Source organism: Cinclus cinclus, chromosome 17 (assembly GCF_963662255.1).
Source record: "Cinclus cinclus chromosome 17, bCinCin1.1, whole genome shotgun sequence".
Classification (NCBI taxonomy): domain Eukaryota; kingdom Metazoa; phylum Chordata; class Aves; order Passeriformes; family Cinclidae; genus Cinclus; species Cinclus cinclus.
The window spans coordinates 8794666-8810543 of record NC_085062.1 but is presented as its reverse complement, the minus strand read 5'-3'; the positions used below and the strand labels follow the sequence as shown (position 1 = coordinate 8810543).

At 58.6% G+C, this 15878-nt stretch overlaps 1 protein-coding gene across 1 annotated transcript; it reads right to left on the bottom strand.

Annotated features, from left to right (window-relative positions):
* Positions 1 to 8719: 8719 nt before the first annotated feature.
* On the bottom strand, positions 8720 to 15255 carry LOC134051121 (carbonic anhydrase 15-like). The gene is made up of 8 exons (XM_062504672.1): positions 15189 to 15255; positions 13627 to 13662; positions 11438 to 11608; positions 11073 to 11233; positions 10310 to 10402; positions 9991 to 10057; positions 9623 to 9789; positions 8720 to 8938 (listed from the first exon to the last, which is right to left on the bottom strand). The coding sequence occupies exons 1-8, from the start codon at positions 15253 to 15255 to the stop codon at positions 8720 to 8722; spliced, it is 981 nt and encodes a 326-aa protein (XP_062360656.1).
* Positions 15256 to 15878: the final 623 nt, after the last annotated feature.

Sequence of the window (15878 nt, the reverse complement as noted above, 5' to 3'; positions counted from 1 at the left end):
CCAGGGAATGAGCAGCCTGGGGCACAGCCTGCACTAAGCCCCCATGCACTCATTGAATACATGGCTCTGGCTGTGCCATCTGTGCCATCCTCGACCCTTGCTCATTGCCCTCTGTGTGCCAGGTGCCTTGCAGGCACATGTGGCCTGTGGTGGAGGCATGGTCAGCCATGTCCCTTTGCCACCAGGTCTGGCTCTGTCCCCCTTTCTCTGTCACCCCTGTGCTTCCCAGAATGGGGGTCCCAGTGCAGCTGCCAGTTAAGCACAAGCACCGACTTGTCCATCACACCCTGTGCCATGACAACCTGGACACCTGCATGCCATATGCCCCATCTCCATCCCCAGCACAGCCCTGGGGAAGTTTCCCTGCAGGCCTGCCCAAGGAAGGACTGAGAGCCATGGCTAAACTGAAAACACCAGTGCTCTGCTGTTGTCACCCCATCAGGGCAGCCAGGAGCTACACCAGGGACAGGGGCTGGAAGCACCCAGCCACGCTGTATGCAGTTCTGGGGGACAGGTCCCTCACCAGTCTCTTGGGAAAGGGGGGATGCCCCATCACATCCCCCTTCCCAAGGCTGTGCCAATGGAGTGCCTTGCTCCACCAGGATTTGGGTCACCACATGTCCCTGCAAATGTCTTCTGGGGACACAGAATCATAGAACCCTAGAACGGGTTGGGTTGGAAGGGACATTTAAAAGCCATCCAGTCCAAGCTCCCTGGAATGAACTGGGACATCAACCTGATCAGGTTCCTCAGAGCCCCTTTCAGCCTGACCTTGAATCTTTCTAGGGATGGGACATCTGCAGCTTCCCTCAGCTACTTGTTTCAATACCTCACCACTCTCACAGTCAAAAATTTCTTGAGTTTATCTAGCTTAAATTGACCCTTCTTTAGTTAAGAAACATTCTCTCTTGTCCTATTGCATCAGGGCCTGCTAAAAACTTTGTCTTCATCTTTCCTAAAAGCCCCCTTCAAGTACTGAAAGGCTGCTATAAGGTCTTGCCAGAGCCTTCTCCTCTCTAGGCTGAACAGCCCCAACTCTCCCATCTTTTCCTCATAGCAGAGGTGCTCCAGTGCTCTGAGATCTTTGTGGTCTCCTCTAGACTAACCCAAATAGGTCCATGTCTTTTAATGTTGTGGGATCCAGAGCTGGACACAGCACTGCAGGTGGGGCCTCACCAGAGCAGAGTACGTGGGGAGAATCCCCTCCCACAAACCACTGCCCTCACTGCTTTTGATGCAGCCCAGGATATGTCTGGCTTCTTGGGCAGCAGGTGCACATTGCCGGGTTATTTTCCTCAAATCCTTTCCAGCAGGACTGTTGTCAATTCCCTCATTCCCCAGCCTGTATTGAGAGGAGAACACAGTGCCCCTTCCATCCTGCTTTCTGTCGGGGAGCTGGCAGCAGGTCCCGACCCCCGCTGAGCTGCCAAAAGGCACCTCATGCTCCAAAACAACTTTATTGGCTTTAATCCTGCTTTATCCTTCTCCTCAGCTGGGCAGAGGAGGCTTTGCCATGGAACAGCGCCATGTATGGGGCAAACCGCCCTTCTCATCACCCTGCTCAGGGGGTCAGTCACAATGTCCCTTCCCATGTGTGGGGTGACAAGCTCATGGTTTTCCCAGGAAATCCCAAATCCCATCGCTAGAGATCAAACCCAGGCGCAGGCCAGACCCCTGAGGTGCTGCTGCCCTCAAGGAAGGAGCCAGCAGCAGGATGCTCAGTCTGCACAGGAGCCAGGGAAAAAAAGGAAGGGCAGATGATGGAGAGATCTGTCCCACTGTGTTTCAAGGTAAGCTTCTTTAACAGAGTTTCTGAGCAGAGAGCCCACTGTGGCAGAGGTGCAGGGCTGGCTCCTGGGGGCTACTGGGCTATGGCAGGTGGTCCTGAAGGCTGGGGTCCCTGCAGTATGGCCACATCCATGCATGTATCCATCCATTCCAGCTCTCTGCTGGGGAACATGAGCCCAGAGAAGGCAGCAGCTCCTCCACACTGCCACCGATCCCCTTCCTTGCTCAAGCAAGGTTATTTCCTGGCTGCCTTTGGCATCTCATGCCCAGCCTTGTGGTGCTGCCAGGAGAGCTGCTGCCTGGGACTCTGCCAGCCAGAAATGCCCCAGCCAGAGACCTGCTGCCAGGAAGGATGTTCACATCTTTTCCACTGCAGAGATCAAGTCTCAAAAATTACCAATTCCAGCAACTGTTGAATCACCTTAGGTTGAGGCTGCAGTGAATGACAGGTAACACAGGAGCCCCCATCCCAGCTGTGCTGCCAGGTTTTACTCTGAGAAATGCCACATTTCTGGGGAAGGGCACTTGAGGAGGGTGGCAGGGCAATGCTTTCTCCAGGTCCTAAGATTCATCTTGACATTTCCTGAGTAAAGCCCATTCCATGGCCACAGGACACTAGCCCCAGCTTTCATGGGCTCAATTTGGGGCATGAGCTGGGGTCTCACTTCATCTCAGATCTGTGTGGGCTGAGCACAGACACATCTCTGACTTAGGAGGCAGGAAACCTCACTAATTATTGATTAAAAGATTTTGCTAAATCTTTTCCACAAGCAACAACTGTCAAGAAAAAAGCCTGATTAATTATAGATCAGTAGCCCTGGCCCCTCCAGGGCTCCCATCCTCCTCCCCCACTGCCTGCAACTTGGCAAATTCCCAAACAGAGTTTTACCCTCAACAAGCCTTCAACTGGGCCAGAGAGCCTCAGCTGGGAATTACAGAGGGATGCAGGGCCTGATCCATCCCCTGGCAGGGAGGGAAACAGAGCCAGGGAAGAGAAATCTGGATCCACTCCTGCACCACCCTCACTGGGGGTGTCTGGTGAGCAAATGTGCTGAACAGAACTGAAACCTCCCTCCCCTGCCCAGCTGCAGCTCCTGCTCTCACTCTGCCGGCTCCTGCATTGCAATTTTAACAGTCATTTATTTTCTCATTTTCCCAGCTTGCCAGTAATTTTAAAATGAGGGGGATCTAATTTAGCAAATGAGATGCTTCAGGAAAGCTTTAATTAGCTGCAAAGAGAGGCAGTGGATCCCATGAAGAGTTGGGACTTGGTGAGAACTGTTCTCCCAGGCTGAGGCTCCCAAGTGAGGGCTTAACAAGGCTTTCAGGGGCCATTTGATAAACCCTGGGGGTTTGGACACCTTGGGCTTGGAGGGGTCCCACAGCTGAGAACAGAGTGAGGGATGCAGGACTGTAGGCAAAGGAGTGTGGGACCACGGGAGCTCTTGCAACCCTTCCTCCCACACCACTGCCATAAACCTCGAGCACAAAGCTCTGCTCTGGTCCCTGACCTCTCCCTGGGTCCCCTCCCTAACGACCCCCTCTGGCCACATTTGTGCCCCAAAAAACAGGCCTGACCTGCTTTTTTTATTGCACATCAGTGGGTGATTTCCTGAGGCCAAGCGAGCCCCAACATCTCAGGTCTCTTCTTGTGGGGACGTGGCAGGAGCGGACAGAGTGCACCTGGAGCTGATGAAACACCGCGTCTGGAGAGACACGGGTGGTGTGGCACAGCGGGAGAGGAGGGGATGAGTCCCGCCTGCCCCAGCGCAGCTGCAGCCACACAAACAGCCGCGTTCCTGGAGGCAGCAGGGCTGAAACTCGAAAGCAAGAGCGGGGCCCCAGAATAGCCCCAGCCCATGCTGGGGGAGTGGGGCAGAGCCAGACGCACCGGGACAGCAGTGGGAGGATGGCACAAGTCCCCTCGCTTTGGTGCTACAGCTGTGCCAAGCTGAACAAGCCTGAGAGACACCCACAGCCTCTGCCATGCAGCCCCCGAGCACCTGGAAACTGCTGCAGGTTCCTGCACCCCATCCTGACATACCCTCTGCTCACACAGCCCTCTTCTCTGAAGGACTTGGGGAAAGGCTGTGCGGAGCCCAGATTGTGCCACGCCAGCACTGGCCCCCTGTTTTCCCCCAGCCAGCCCCACCGCGCAGCTGTGTGGCAGTGGGGCACCCCCTGGCTAAATTTAACCTCACCCACTACAGTCCCCAATCAGAAATTCAAAAGGGTGCCCCAAAAAAAGGAAACGAAACTGTCTCCAGTGGGTGCTGACGTGTGAAGACAAGTGAGCACCACACAGCCGAGCCTGAGTCGGCTCAGCCCTGAGATGGTGGCCAGCTCTGTGTCCCTGCCTCACTGGGCTGTCACCCTGGGGGTCATCACCCTGTGGGGGAAAGGTCTTGGTGCGGCATGACGCTGCCCCAAATTGGCAGGGTGGGTGGTGCTGCACCAGGGACCCACTGGGGGCTGGTGCCAAGGTTGTGTCAAGACTGTGCCAAGACTGTGCCATAGCAGGGTATGTGTCTCCAGGCCAGGGGCACCCCTCCTATCCCCTGGAGGGTCCCTGACAGGGCACTCAGTGGGGTCTCACCTGACAGGGTGGTCCTTGCCCTGGTGTGGGGTGTCCCAGCTGCTGTACACATGCAGACACACTCCCCCTCCAGTGATCCCAGTGCATCTGGCCCCCAGGCTGGCCACCACTGACCCCTCACCTGTGGGCTTTGAGGCCAGGGAAGACCCTGACACTGCTCACATTGTGGCCTTGTCTCCCCGTGCCACCACCACAGGGGACCAGCCTGAATAGCTTCCTGCTGCTGCCCTGCTTTCAGATCACCCTGAATTTACTCTCTCATTTACTGAATTAAAGTAATCAGTCCCTGCCTGCTGCCAAGGCAGCCCCTTCTCTGGGGTCATCCCTCAGCCCGACCTGTTGCAGGGCACAGGGGCAGCCTCCAGGGTCACAAAATATGGGGCAGGTTTCCCCAAGTCTGGGAAATAAAACACAGGTTATAAATTAATAAGATACATGTTATAAATTAATAAAATGCAATATAAAAATTATAAAATACAAGTCATTAATGACAAAATACTATCAAACACCCTTGGGCAGCCCTGGGTCAAAGCCACAGCTGGAGACAGCCAGAGAGCACAGCATCAAGGTTTATTGCCCTGCAATTAAAAGAGAATTAAATTAATAAATAAATATTTCAGGCTGGTGTGGTCGAAAACATGACCTGAGCATTCAAGCCCGTTTGTGAAGACGAGAGCCATCATTTGCATAACTGTGTCAAAACAGCAACTGCCAGGGCACGCAGCTGGCAGGAAGGTACCCCCTTGCTGGGGGTTATTTAGATGTGTATGAAACCACACCAGAGCCAGAGGGAGAGCCCAGTAAACAGCCCCAAAGATAAGTGTCTGGGCCTGTAAACAGATTGTAAACAAGCTGAACCGACTCAAAAATAAACACCTTACAGCTGCTTCAAAATATTTATTATTTCAATTTTATTGTGGTAGTAAAATGTAATTCCCACAACAACAAGACGGAGATCCTTGTTTTCTCTCATATTTGAGGTAAACAGGTGCTGATCCCAAGTCAGGTGTGCTGATGGAGAAAGATTTGATCACAGGGCTGGTGCTCCCTGTCTGGAGAAACATGATCATTGAATTGCAGACCTTGTTATGACTCCCTGGGTGAGACTATTTAGTTTAATTTTAAGAAATTTCTAGGTAGGAAGCAGTGGTGGCATGCTGACAACAAGCTGGTGGCAGCAGTGGCTGAGGGGTGTGATGGGGGTGGCTGCCAGGGTCCTTACCAGCCCCTCAGGAGGGAGCAGAAGCATTAGGTTCACCTAGTTAGGGAGGACTTTTAGTCAAATTTGCCTTTTTCCCTCTCCACAGCCAGGGTGGGCAGAGCAGACAACATAAGGGGAAGTGGAGGAAAACATTGGACGCAGCCTGAGGCTGGACCCTGCATGTGATGTTCAGGGCCATGGCTGGACCTGGCAGTGTCGTATGATCTTATACAGCTTTTCCATCCATAAGGGTTCTGGGCTCCTATCCCAGCCAGTGACACCATCACCAACAGCTCCCCACCCTGTGCACATGCTGCTGGCCCCACACCAGAGCTACAGCCCTTTCTCCTTTCTCTGAAGCCACTGAGAGGAAAAACCACCAGGTTTAAACATTTCTGCCATGTTTTGGGCACTTTTGGCTGGACTCCCCAGGCTGGCTGTGGACAGGGGGTGCTGATGCACATCACAGCCCCCTAGCTGAGCCAGGCACACTCACAGACAGCTGTTTTGACCACAGCCCCACAGCTTGGAAATAGCCCTTGCTAAAATTACAGCCCGCCAAAACCAAGAACCCGCCAAAACCAAGAGCCCGCTTCAGCCAAACATCAGCTGGGAGCCAGGAATAGCCCTGGCCTCACCACGCTCTGCTGGTGGCACAAACTTTCCAGCACGTGGCACCCTGAGCACGGCTGCCTGGCCACGCCACGGGCAGAGCAAAAGCGGGAAAAGCTGGGTTTTGGCCCCAGTTCAGCAATGGCTCTTGGGAGGGGGGCATTGCTCTATTCTTTCCCTGGCAGCCAAACATTCCCAGCAGAGGCAAAGCACCTCGCCACATTTCGGGTCCCAGCAGGGCTGCCCAGTGTGTGCTGAGCCTTTGGGGTGGTTTTGGTGTCCAGCTGTACAAAGGATCTCTGCTGCCAGACCCTGCCTTGTGCCACTACTCTCTTCTGGTGGAGACACCACAGCCAGCCAGGGTAGGTCCCAGGTGATGGGACCCTGTGGAGTGCCAGCTCCCAGAGCTACTGCCCAACTTTTTGGTCCCCATTGCCTTTGGGAGCCACAGCCTGTGCCCGCCACGGGGACGCACCAAGTTCCACAGCCTGGGTGCCCCTCACACCCTGGCCTGCTACTGGAGTGGACTGGGGGGTTGCAGCCATCTGGGACTCACCACAGCCAACTGGGCCCCCTGTTCTCACACAGCTGGGGCTGGGCCCACCCTGGGCTGGACCTGGGCATGTCTGTGGGGCAGCTGCCCTGTGGCCTTTTGGCACGAGGGTGTGAAGCTGGGCAGTGCAGCTGGCAATGGTGGGACATGGATGGACATGAAGGAACAGACAGAATGGAGGACATGGGAACATGGAGGGGCAGAGAACACAGGGAGGGACATGATGGGACATGGGGGGAAGAGAGGGCACAGCAGGGGGGACAGTAAGGCAGAGGGAGCATAGGAACACTGAGGCCAGGGACATAAAGGGACAGGGCACAATGGCATCCAGACATGGGGGACGGAGGCAAGAGGCCATGGGAGCCACTGGCACAGGGGACACAGGCTGGGGACACGGAGAAACAAGGAACAGCTGTATGAAGTCACAAGGGACGGCAGCAGAAGAACATGGGACACGGATGTGAGGACACAGGGGACAAGAATATATGGAATAGAGGCAGAGGGGGAAAGTGAATGAGGACACAAAGGGATGGGGCAGAGGACTCGGGGGACAGGGGCCCAAGGACACAAAGGAAAGCACCCCAAGGACATGAAGAACAGGGACAGGACACAGGTGGCAATGGCAGGACACAGAGACACAGGCACATGGACACTTGACGCAGGTGGCAACGGCAGAGACGGGGACACCGGGACATGAGGCACAGGCACACGGGGCCCAGGGGCGGTGTAGGGGATGGGGACAGGAGCCCACGGGGCCCAGGGGCGGTGTAGGGGATGGGGACAGGAGCCCACGGGGCCCAGGGGCGGTGTAGGGGATGGGGACAGGAGCCCACGGGGCCCAGGGGCGGTGTCGGGGATGGGGACAGGAGCCCACGGGGCCCAGGGGCGGTGTCGGGGATGGGGACAGGAGCCCACGGGGCCCAGGGGCGGTGTCGGGGCCGTGCGGGTGCCCGCGGCCGGGCGGAGGGCGCCTCCTGGCGGCGGCCAAGCCGCTGCGGGGCCTCTCCGTGCGCGTGCCCGCGGCGCCCCCGCGTGTCCGGATTGTCCCCGTGTCCCCGTGTCCCGCGGCTCCAGCTCTGAGCTCCGGGGGGATCACAGAGCCACATCCCCCCGGCGTGGCCATCGGGGATCTGCGACGGGGCCCCTCCACCCAAGGAGAACTTATTGCAGCGAGGGCTTCCCCCCGGAGCCTCGGCATCCACGGGCTGTGCGGCCACCCCTGGGGCTGGGGGCTGGACCCTGGCACTGGCAGTGGTTCCCTCCAGAAATGATGAAAAACCTCAGCCTGCTCCGCTCTTCTCCGAGATAACGGCTTGTGCTCTTCACCTGTAATTTAGGAGAAGATGGGAACATGCCTGGAGCTCAAGCACATTAATTATGAACCACCCCAATCACACGGCCCTGCCCCGGCAGTGCCGGCAGCTGCAGTTATTCCTGCCAGCACAAAATGAGCTCCGTGGAAAGATCCCAGTGTCCTGCACAAGGGCACTGCAGGTGCTGTGCTCCCAGGGACACCCCCATCCCTCCAACAGCCAGCCCCAGCCCTGGGGAAAGCAGGGCAGTGTCCGCAGCACAGAGCCTGCACGGATCCTGACCCAGGGCCGTGACTGGACTCCTTCCTACCCACCTGCACCACCACGCAGGGGATATCCCTGAAAAACACCCAGACACCACCCCCAGCTCCCTCCCCACCTGCCCCAGATAGCAAAGGGACGCAGAGCCAGCAACCCAGTGATGAAGACCTTGGCTTTATTCCAGTCAGTACAGCATCCCCCTGCCAGCAGCTCCCACTTCCCACCTACAGGAGCATCCCAGGGCAGCGCCAGGATTGCAGAGATTCACCTCTGCAGAGATGCAGGTTCACAAAATCTTCACCCAGCCAAGGTTTCAATGTGCTTGTTTTTCGTTGTTTCCCATTTCCCATGAACAAACTGCATCGCCTCCATCTCCACTGCAGCAGGGCCGGAACCTACAGGGCTGGTGAGAAGAGGCTGAGCAGGGCCAGGAGGAGCAGGGGTGAGAGGAGCTGGTGGTGGCCCCCGTGCAGGGACCCAGTGCTGGCTGTGGCCCCCCGGGAGGCAAAGATCTTCCTGCTGCGGAGGGGCTGCGGCGGACGGAAGTTGTTGATCATTTTCAGGAGCACAGATCCCTCGAGTGGGAAGTGGAGGGTGCTGACAAATGCCTTCAGCTGTGCAGGGAGAGAGGGAGGGTGGGCAGCTGCATTGCCAGGCACCCCAAGCCCCTGCCCACTGTCAGCCCGCCTCGTACTGCCCCACTGCCAGTGTCACAGGCCCCTTGACATGGCCCCACACCAGCAGGTGTCCTCCCAACACCCCCCACTGCTCTCCTGAAGCCAGACCCATAGGTAAACACAGAGGCAGGTCTTTACAAGGATCAGGTCTTGAGTTTTAAAGGAGCTAATTGTGTTTTGGTGCCAACAGTGAGCACTCAGAGAGTGGCTAGTCCATTACTCCCTCAAGAAAATACAACTGCTAAGATGCTTGATCAGCAAAGGAGAATTCCTTTCTTCCATCCATCCATCCATCCATCCATCCATCCATCCATCCATCCATCCATCCATCCATCCATCTCCTTGGAGCCTCTGCTGAGCTTCAATGGACTCACTCCCATTTCTCTTTCGGACTGCCAAGGCTGGCCAGGAAAGCAGCATGGATGGGATTTCTCCCCACTGGCAGGTGGCCACATCTCCATTACTTAACCTTCATAAAATTAATTAATTGCCAAGTTGCCAGGAGCATTATAGAGATGACTTTCCCTGTGCTCTTGCTCAAGGGTCAGGAAGGAGAGAGGTCACCCTGAGAGGGGATCCAGCCTTTCATGTGCTGGCACATGGGGCTGCACATGCCAGTACCTGCTCCCGGCCAATCTCCACTGGCTCCTCAAAAACAGTCCAGACCACGGCCTCGCTGCAGTCGGGGGTGGTGAGGGAGCCCTGGTAGCGGTAGTAGCCCGAGAGCCGGCCAGCACGTGGCAGCAGCGTGCTCAGGCGGAAGGTGGAGGCCAAATCCACAGAGTCCCCTGCGGGGCAAGACAGGGGCACTCAGCCTGTCCCCTGCCAGGGATGTGGTGGGGACAGCAGGGACACCCCCATCAATTTCCCCTCAGCAGATGAACCCAGAGACTGGCAGGTTCCCCCACCCAACCCACTGGGGTTCATCCCTGCCCTCCCACAGCAGGGTCTCCGTTTTCCTGCCCTGCCCCGATGAGGAGGGAGCTCACCAGCGTGGGAGACATTCCTCAGCCCCGCCACAATGGTGTTGTAGTTGGTGTTAGTGGTTTCAGAGACCTGTGTATGGGGAGAATTAGTGACTGAAGCCATGCCAAGCAGCCACAGGCAGAGCCAGCCCTGCCTCACACTGTTGCAGAGCAGTGGGGAAGGGTTCCCAACCAGCCCTCTCTTGTACAGTCAGTGGGTTCCCCAGCCTCTCCAGGCCTTGACCCAGCCTTCCTGCCCCTTCCCACTCCCTCAGGACCCTGTACAGCACTCACCCAGCTGCACCACCAGCACCCAGTTTCTAGGGGGCCCCTGCAGACTCACCTGGAAGAAGAAGCCGAGGACAGCCAGCCCATTGGGGTGCCCCTTGGCCTCTGCCAGTGTCTGGTACTTGGCATTCATGTGGACGATGTGCATCTGAGGAAAGCACAGCAGAATCAGGTGTGCACAACTGCCCCCAGCCAACACCCTGCCAGCAGGATATTCCACTATGGATCCTTCTAGCCAGCTTAGGATGGCCAGACTCAAGTCAACCTCTCCCAGTAAAGCCCTTGTGGTTCTATTGGCACTTCTGTGGGGTGGGGGCTCAGAGGAACAAAGCACCCAAAGAAGCAAGCATCCTTTGAAGGGTGTGCAAAAGGGGGCCAGCAGTCCTGGGGTGCTCGCCAGACACAGAACATAAATTCTGCTTTCCTCTGGCAGATAATGAATATTTTAGTGGTGCAGAGCCTCTTTCATCCAGAAAGATCCCAATGTGCTTGGCACAGCACGCTCCTGCTTGCTCTCACTTGCATTTACTAGCTCAGTGTGTGGTCCCAGGGCACAGAGCCCCCCAAAAAGCCTCACTGAGTGCCTTGGACGAAGAAGCTTGGCCCATGCATAGTCAAGAAACACCTCAAACACCTCACATCAGCTGCTTTTTCACCACCCAGGTGCCTGTGCAGGAGCATGGTTGAACCCACCAATGCAGAGTCACAGAACCCAGTCAGCTGCTGCATGACAGGCTGGGATGCCCCAGCATCACCCCTTCCCACCACACCAAGGGTTTGGACAACCCAGAATGTGATGGGGGCTTTTTCTCACGCACCTCCATGGGGAGCTGGCGCCCATCGAGAGTGTGCTCAGAACCATTCCGGGCCAGGCTGCCCCAGTGGAAGTGGAGCTGGATCGCACGGTACCTGCCAGGGAGGCCCCCGCCACTGATGGTGATGTGCTCAGAGGCCGACTCACTCGCCAGGGTCAGCATCACTGCAAGGGCAGCAGGACAGGCTGAGGGAGGCTTGGGATGGGGAACAACCCTGGCACAGCTCCTTCTCCCCCAGCTTCACCTCAGCACTAACATTAATGTGCATGGGATCCTGCAGCACTGGGGAGCGGTGCCAGAGCCAAGTCCCTGTCAGGATGGTGACTGGGGAACTGGGACAGGGGAAGGTGCCCAGCCTCAGCACGCACCTGTGTGCCCGTTGTTTGTCAGCCTCCACTTGCCAGGGGGAGCCTGGTCATAACCCTCGAAGAGGATGTCCCCGAGGCCACCATCCCGCTGCAGCCGGCGCCTGTCGATGTTCACAGGGGACTGCTTGTCGCCACCACATGTGGCTTTCAGCTCCTTCCAGTGGCTGGGCCCTGCAGAGGAGGAGCAGGGGCACCACGGGCAGCCACCAAACCACTGCTGCCCCCAGAGAGGGACACAAGGCCAGTGTCTCTGTCCCCAACCCGTCCTGCTGTCCCTGCCAGCCCGGCCATGCTCTCTCTTATCCCATGGGAGCTGTTCTCCTGCCCGGCTAAGTTTCCTTCCTATTGATGAGCAGGGGCTTATTGCAGCCTCATCCATAATTCAGCAGGATTTCCTCGAGGGGCAGGGGGCTATATTTAGCCTGGCAGCATCGTCCACATTGATGCTGGTGAAGGGCAGGCTTTTCTCCCTGCCCCTTCTGCCTGTTCCCAGGTTTTAGAATGTTTAACCTACTCGTGCTGGTTCTGCCCAGCTCTGACAGGTGACAGTGCAACCTGGCCACACAACTCATCCTGGGGCAAATGCTACACAGCCTTCAGAGTGACCACACGATGCCCATCAGCAGCTCCTGGGGTGGGGGGTTCAGCATGACAGGAGCTGGGTGAGGACACGGCAGAGCTGACAGCCAACTGGACCCACTGCAAACCCACAGTGTTGCCTGGGGGCTGTGAGCAGCCCATGGCTGCCACCACGGCCAGGCCACACAACCAACCCATGTATGTGGCTTGTCCCCATTGCCCCAGCATTATCTCTTCTTGCAACACTTGTGGCAGCCCACAGCTGTAGCCATCAGCCAGAGCCATCAGCCAGCCATCCTGCTGTTCACCGCTCCAGTGTGGCTGCCACAGCACCCCACTCCTCCTCCCAGTGCAGTCCAGGACAGAGGTGTCAGCATTGGGCACCGCCAGTATCTAGGCTCAGTCCCAGCCAGGGAACAGGAGGCTCCCTCAGTATTTCCAGCCCTGTCCTCCCAGAGCTGCTCCATTCCCAGGGGAGCTCAGCACATCCCAGCAGGCACTGTTAGCTCTTCTCACACACACCATGGCTGGGCTGCCTTCGCCTACAGCCAGGGTTTGGAGAACTGTTCCCCCGGCAGTGCCCCATGGCTCAGCTCTGACGTTTACCTTCCTCTAGGGCAGACAAAACCACAGACACTTGTGGACTGTATCCCACCTCCTGCCCCCTGGGCTCAACCCTTACTCTTTATGTTCTGCTCTCATTACTTCCAGCAACTTTTTTGCCTGGAAACCCTGAGAGCTGCAGCCCAGCTGCACCACCATCCCACCAGGTTCCTGGCATGGTTTAACTGGGTGGCCCCACAGATAACTGGGTGGCCCCACAAATTACCAGGTGCCTTCAATCAGGGGCCATTCCATGGCTCTGCTGTGGGCACACAGCTGGCTCCACGCTGCTCCAGCCGCTTCCCACCGGCCCCTCTGCCCTGCCAAAACCGGCCCTCGCTGCCAGCCCGGCAGCGTTAAACTGGGTAAGACCGAGCCTCGCTCCGACAGGGATGAGCGGAGCCCAGCAATCCACACTCACAAGCCACAGGGCATGTAAACCCAAGAGCTATAAAACAGTTGGGCTGTAACAGCTGATTAAATGCTTGATGATCTTTAATTAACCTTTTACAAGCTATTTGTAATTTGTATTTGTATGTTTTGAGACAAAGCGCCCCCAGCCATGCTTCCATCCCCATCCAGGCAGGGCTGCTGCCTGCTCTAAGGGAGCTGTCCCTCCTCAGTCGGGTCCCTGGACCCCCAGTCCTCCTTGCTGCCTGCACTACACTGGGTTTCCAACAGATGATTTTAAAACCTGGACTTAATCTGTTTCACGTGGAAAGGAGAAAGCTGGTTCTGCCCCAGGAGCACCCGGACCTGGCTGAGGTGAGGGGTGGGGCTGAGTTCCTCCAAGACGCCCAGATGTTTGTTAAGTCTCTACAGCAACACTCCCCAGAGTGAAGCCCCTCTAACCATTCCCACATTTGTGTGACACGGAGGGAATCTCCCTTTTCCATGCCACAGTCCCTACTGGGCCTTGTTGATGCTGCCCAGGGTGGGCACTGTGGGGAGACACGAGGGTCTGAGCCCTGCACAGCCCCAACACACCCACACTTGGCACCACTCACCGCACTGGGGGTCCTGTGAGTCGTAGCACCACTGCCCTGCGGGAGAAAGAAGAGCTCAGGGCAGGTGATGGAGACAGGTACCCTTCCCCAAACCCACCTTCTGCCGTGCCCAACCCCCCGACAATGAGGACATCCCCCAGTGCAGCCCGGGGTCCCGCCAACACTTGTGTTCATCACGGTTATTTTTGGCACTAGTGTTTTCGCACCCTCTCTGCCTCCCCCAGACGCTTCACAGGGAAACCTCCCTCAGTATCGCTGCTCCAAGGCAGCCAAACCTCACTGCTCGCTGCGCTCCTTCCCCAACTCTTGTGGGGCCATGCCCCCTTACCCATCCTGGGGAGCCAAGGCAGTCCCTCACCCCGCAGCAGCGGCCCCCGGAGCCGAGGGCAGCTGCGGCAGCGCTGCCCGTGTGCCCGGGCTCCCTGGGCTGGCTGCCGGGGGCTGCGGCAGGCGGGCGGTGGGCAGGCCCGAGCCCACGCTGTGGGGGTGTTGGCTGGTCCCGTCACTCATGGCACTTCAGCCGGAGCTGCCGAGCTCCCACCAGCGCTGGGGTGGCTGTGGGTACCACGGGCTGCGCTGGCGCAGCAGGTGCAGGGACACCGAGGGGATGCCGAGAAAGCTGGCGCCCTGCTCCTGCTCTGCTGGCTGCACATCCGCCCAGGGCCATCAGCTCTGCAGGGGGAGCTGGGGAGTGCACCCCTTCCCTCGTCAGCTCCCCGTTCTGCTCCTGGCAGGAGGCACAGAACAACCCGGTGCTGCCCGGGCCCAGCCCACCTGAACGGTCCCCGCTGACGGCCGAGGGGCCGTGCCAGCGGGCCGGGTGCAGGCGAGCCCAGCCACGCCATCGTGCCAGCCACAGCCGCTCGGACCAGCCGGACAAAGGCAGCCCTGCCGGCCTCCACCTGTGCGCCTCAAGGCCCCGGTCTGCGGCTCTGCATCCAAAGTCTCACTACAGTGGTACAGGAGACGCCAGCCCCAGAGGAGAACTGGGAACGGGACACTGCAGGCAGGACTCCGACGGTCCACAGAGCAGGGATCTTGGGGTCCAAGGGCAAGCAGAACTCCTGGGAAATCCTCAGTTCTGCACCAGCCCTCGAGCATCCTCCGGCAGGAGCCAAGGTAGCGCCGGGCGCCCCCAGCCTGGCCAGGATACAGGTGAGCACCCAGCGCCTCGCCCGGGACGGCAGTGCCCGTTCGCCCTCATTGCTGCTTCCCGGTGGTGCAGGTCTGTGGGGTGGATGGGCTGAAGCCCAAGACCCCACTGCCCCAAGGGGGCCCTGTTCCCACCAGTTCCTGCCAGCACAGACAGTCCCAGGAGGGCCGAGACCTCCCGAGCCCAGCGGCGCTCAGGGCCATCCAGCAGCAGGGAGGGGGTGCTGGAGGAGAGAGCTCCTGGGATAGACTAGGTCCCCCAATCCCTGTTGCCAACCCCTCATCCCGCATCACCCCTCGACACGTGGGAAAGGAATGGAATAAGCGGCGCCCCCCAAGCCCCCCAACCCCGCGCCCCCGTCCTCTCCCCCCGCGGGACCCCCGGCCCCGCCGCCCAGGGCGCAGCTCACCTCCCGCGGCCGCTCGCACGACGAGGGGCAGTGTCAGGAAAGTTATGCCAAGCCCGGTGGGGCCCATGGTGGCGGGGGCAGCGGAGGGACCCCTGCACCTCCCCGTCCCGTCCCGTCCCTCCGCAGTGCGCCCGGTGCTGAGCTGGGGCGGGCGGCAGCGCTGGAAGCGCCCGCAGCCCGGGAGATGCTCGGCTCCAGCCTGGGCTCTGCTCTTACATATTCATCACCCGGGCTGAGTTTTTAACTCCTCGGCTGCTAGGAGGGAGCGAGGAGAGCCCGGCCCCCGGCCAGCCCCCCGCGCCCGCCGGGTCCCTGCCCGCGGAGACAGGGACAGGCGGGGAGCGGGGGCTGGCGGAGCCCACGGGTGCTGCGCTGCCCGCCCCGCTCCCTGCCCGGTACCATCCCGCTCTCCATCCCCAAAGCTGGAGGTCGGCAGCATCCCCGCTGGGCCCTATCCCGCCCCCGCACAGTGTGTGGGACTACAGATGGACTTCAGGGGCCTGCCAGGAGGTGGAACGGGCTGGGGACAGCAGATTTGGCTCACCCCCTCCCCATTCCTTGCAGACACAGGCTGTGGGACATACTCTCCCCCCAGCTTTGGGAAGTCCCCAGCCAGCAGCAGGTCCTGCATCTCCCATGTCTGAGCGTGGTGCTTCCTACCTGATGAGGAGCAGATGGTGCCATGGGGAC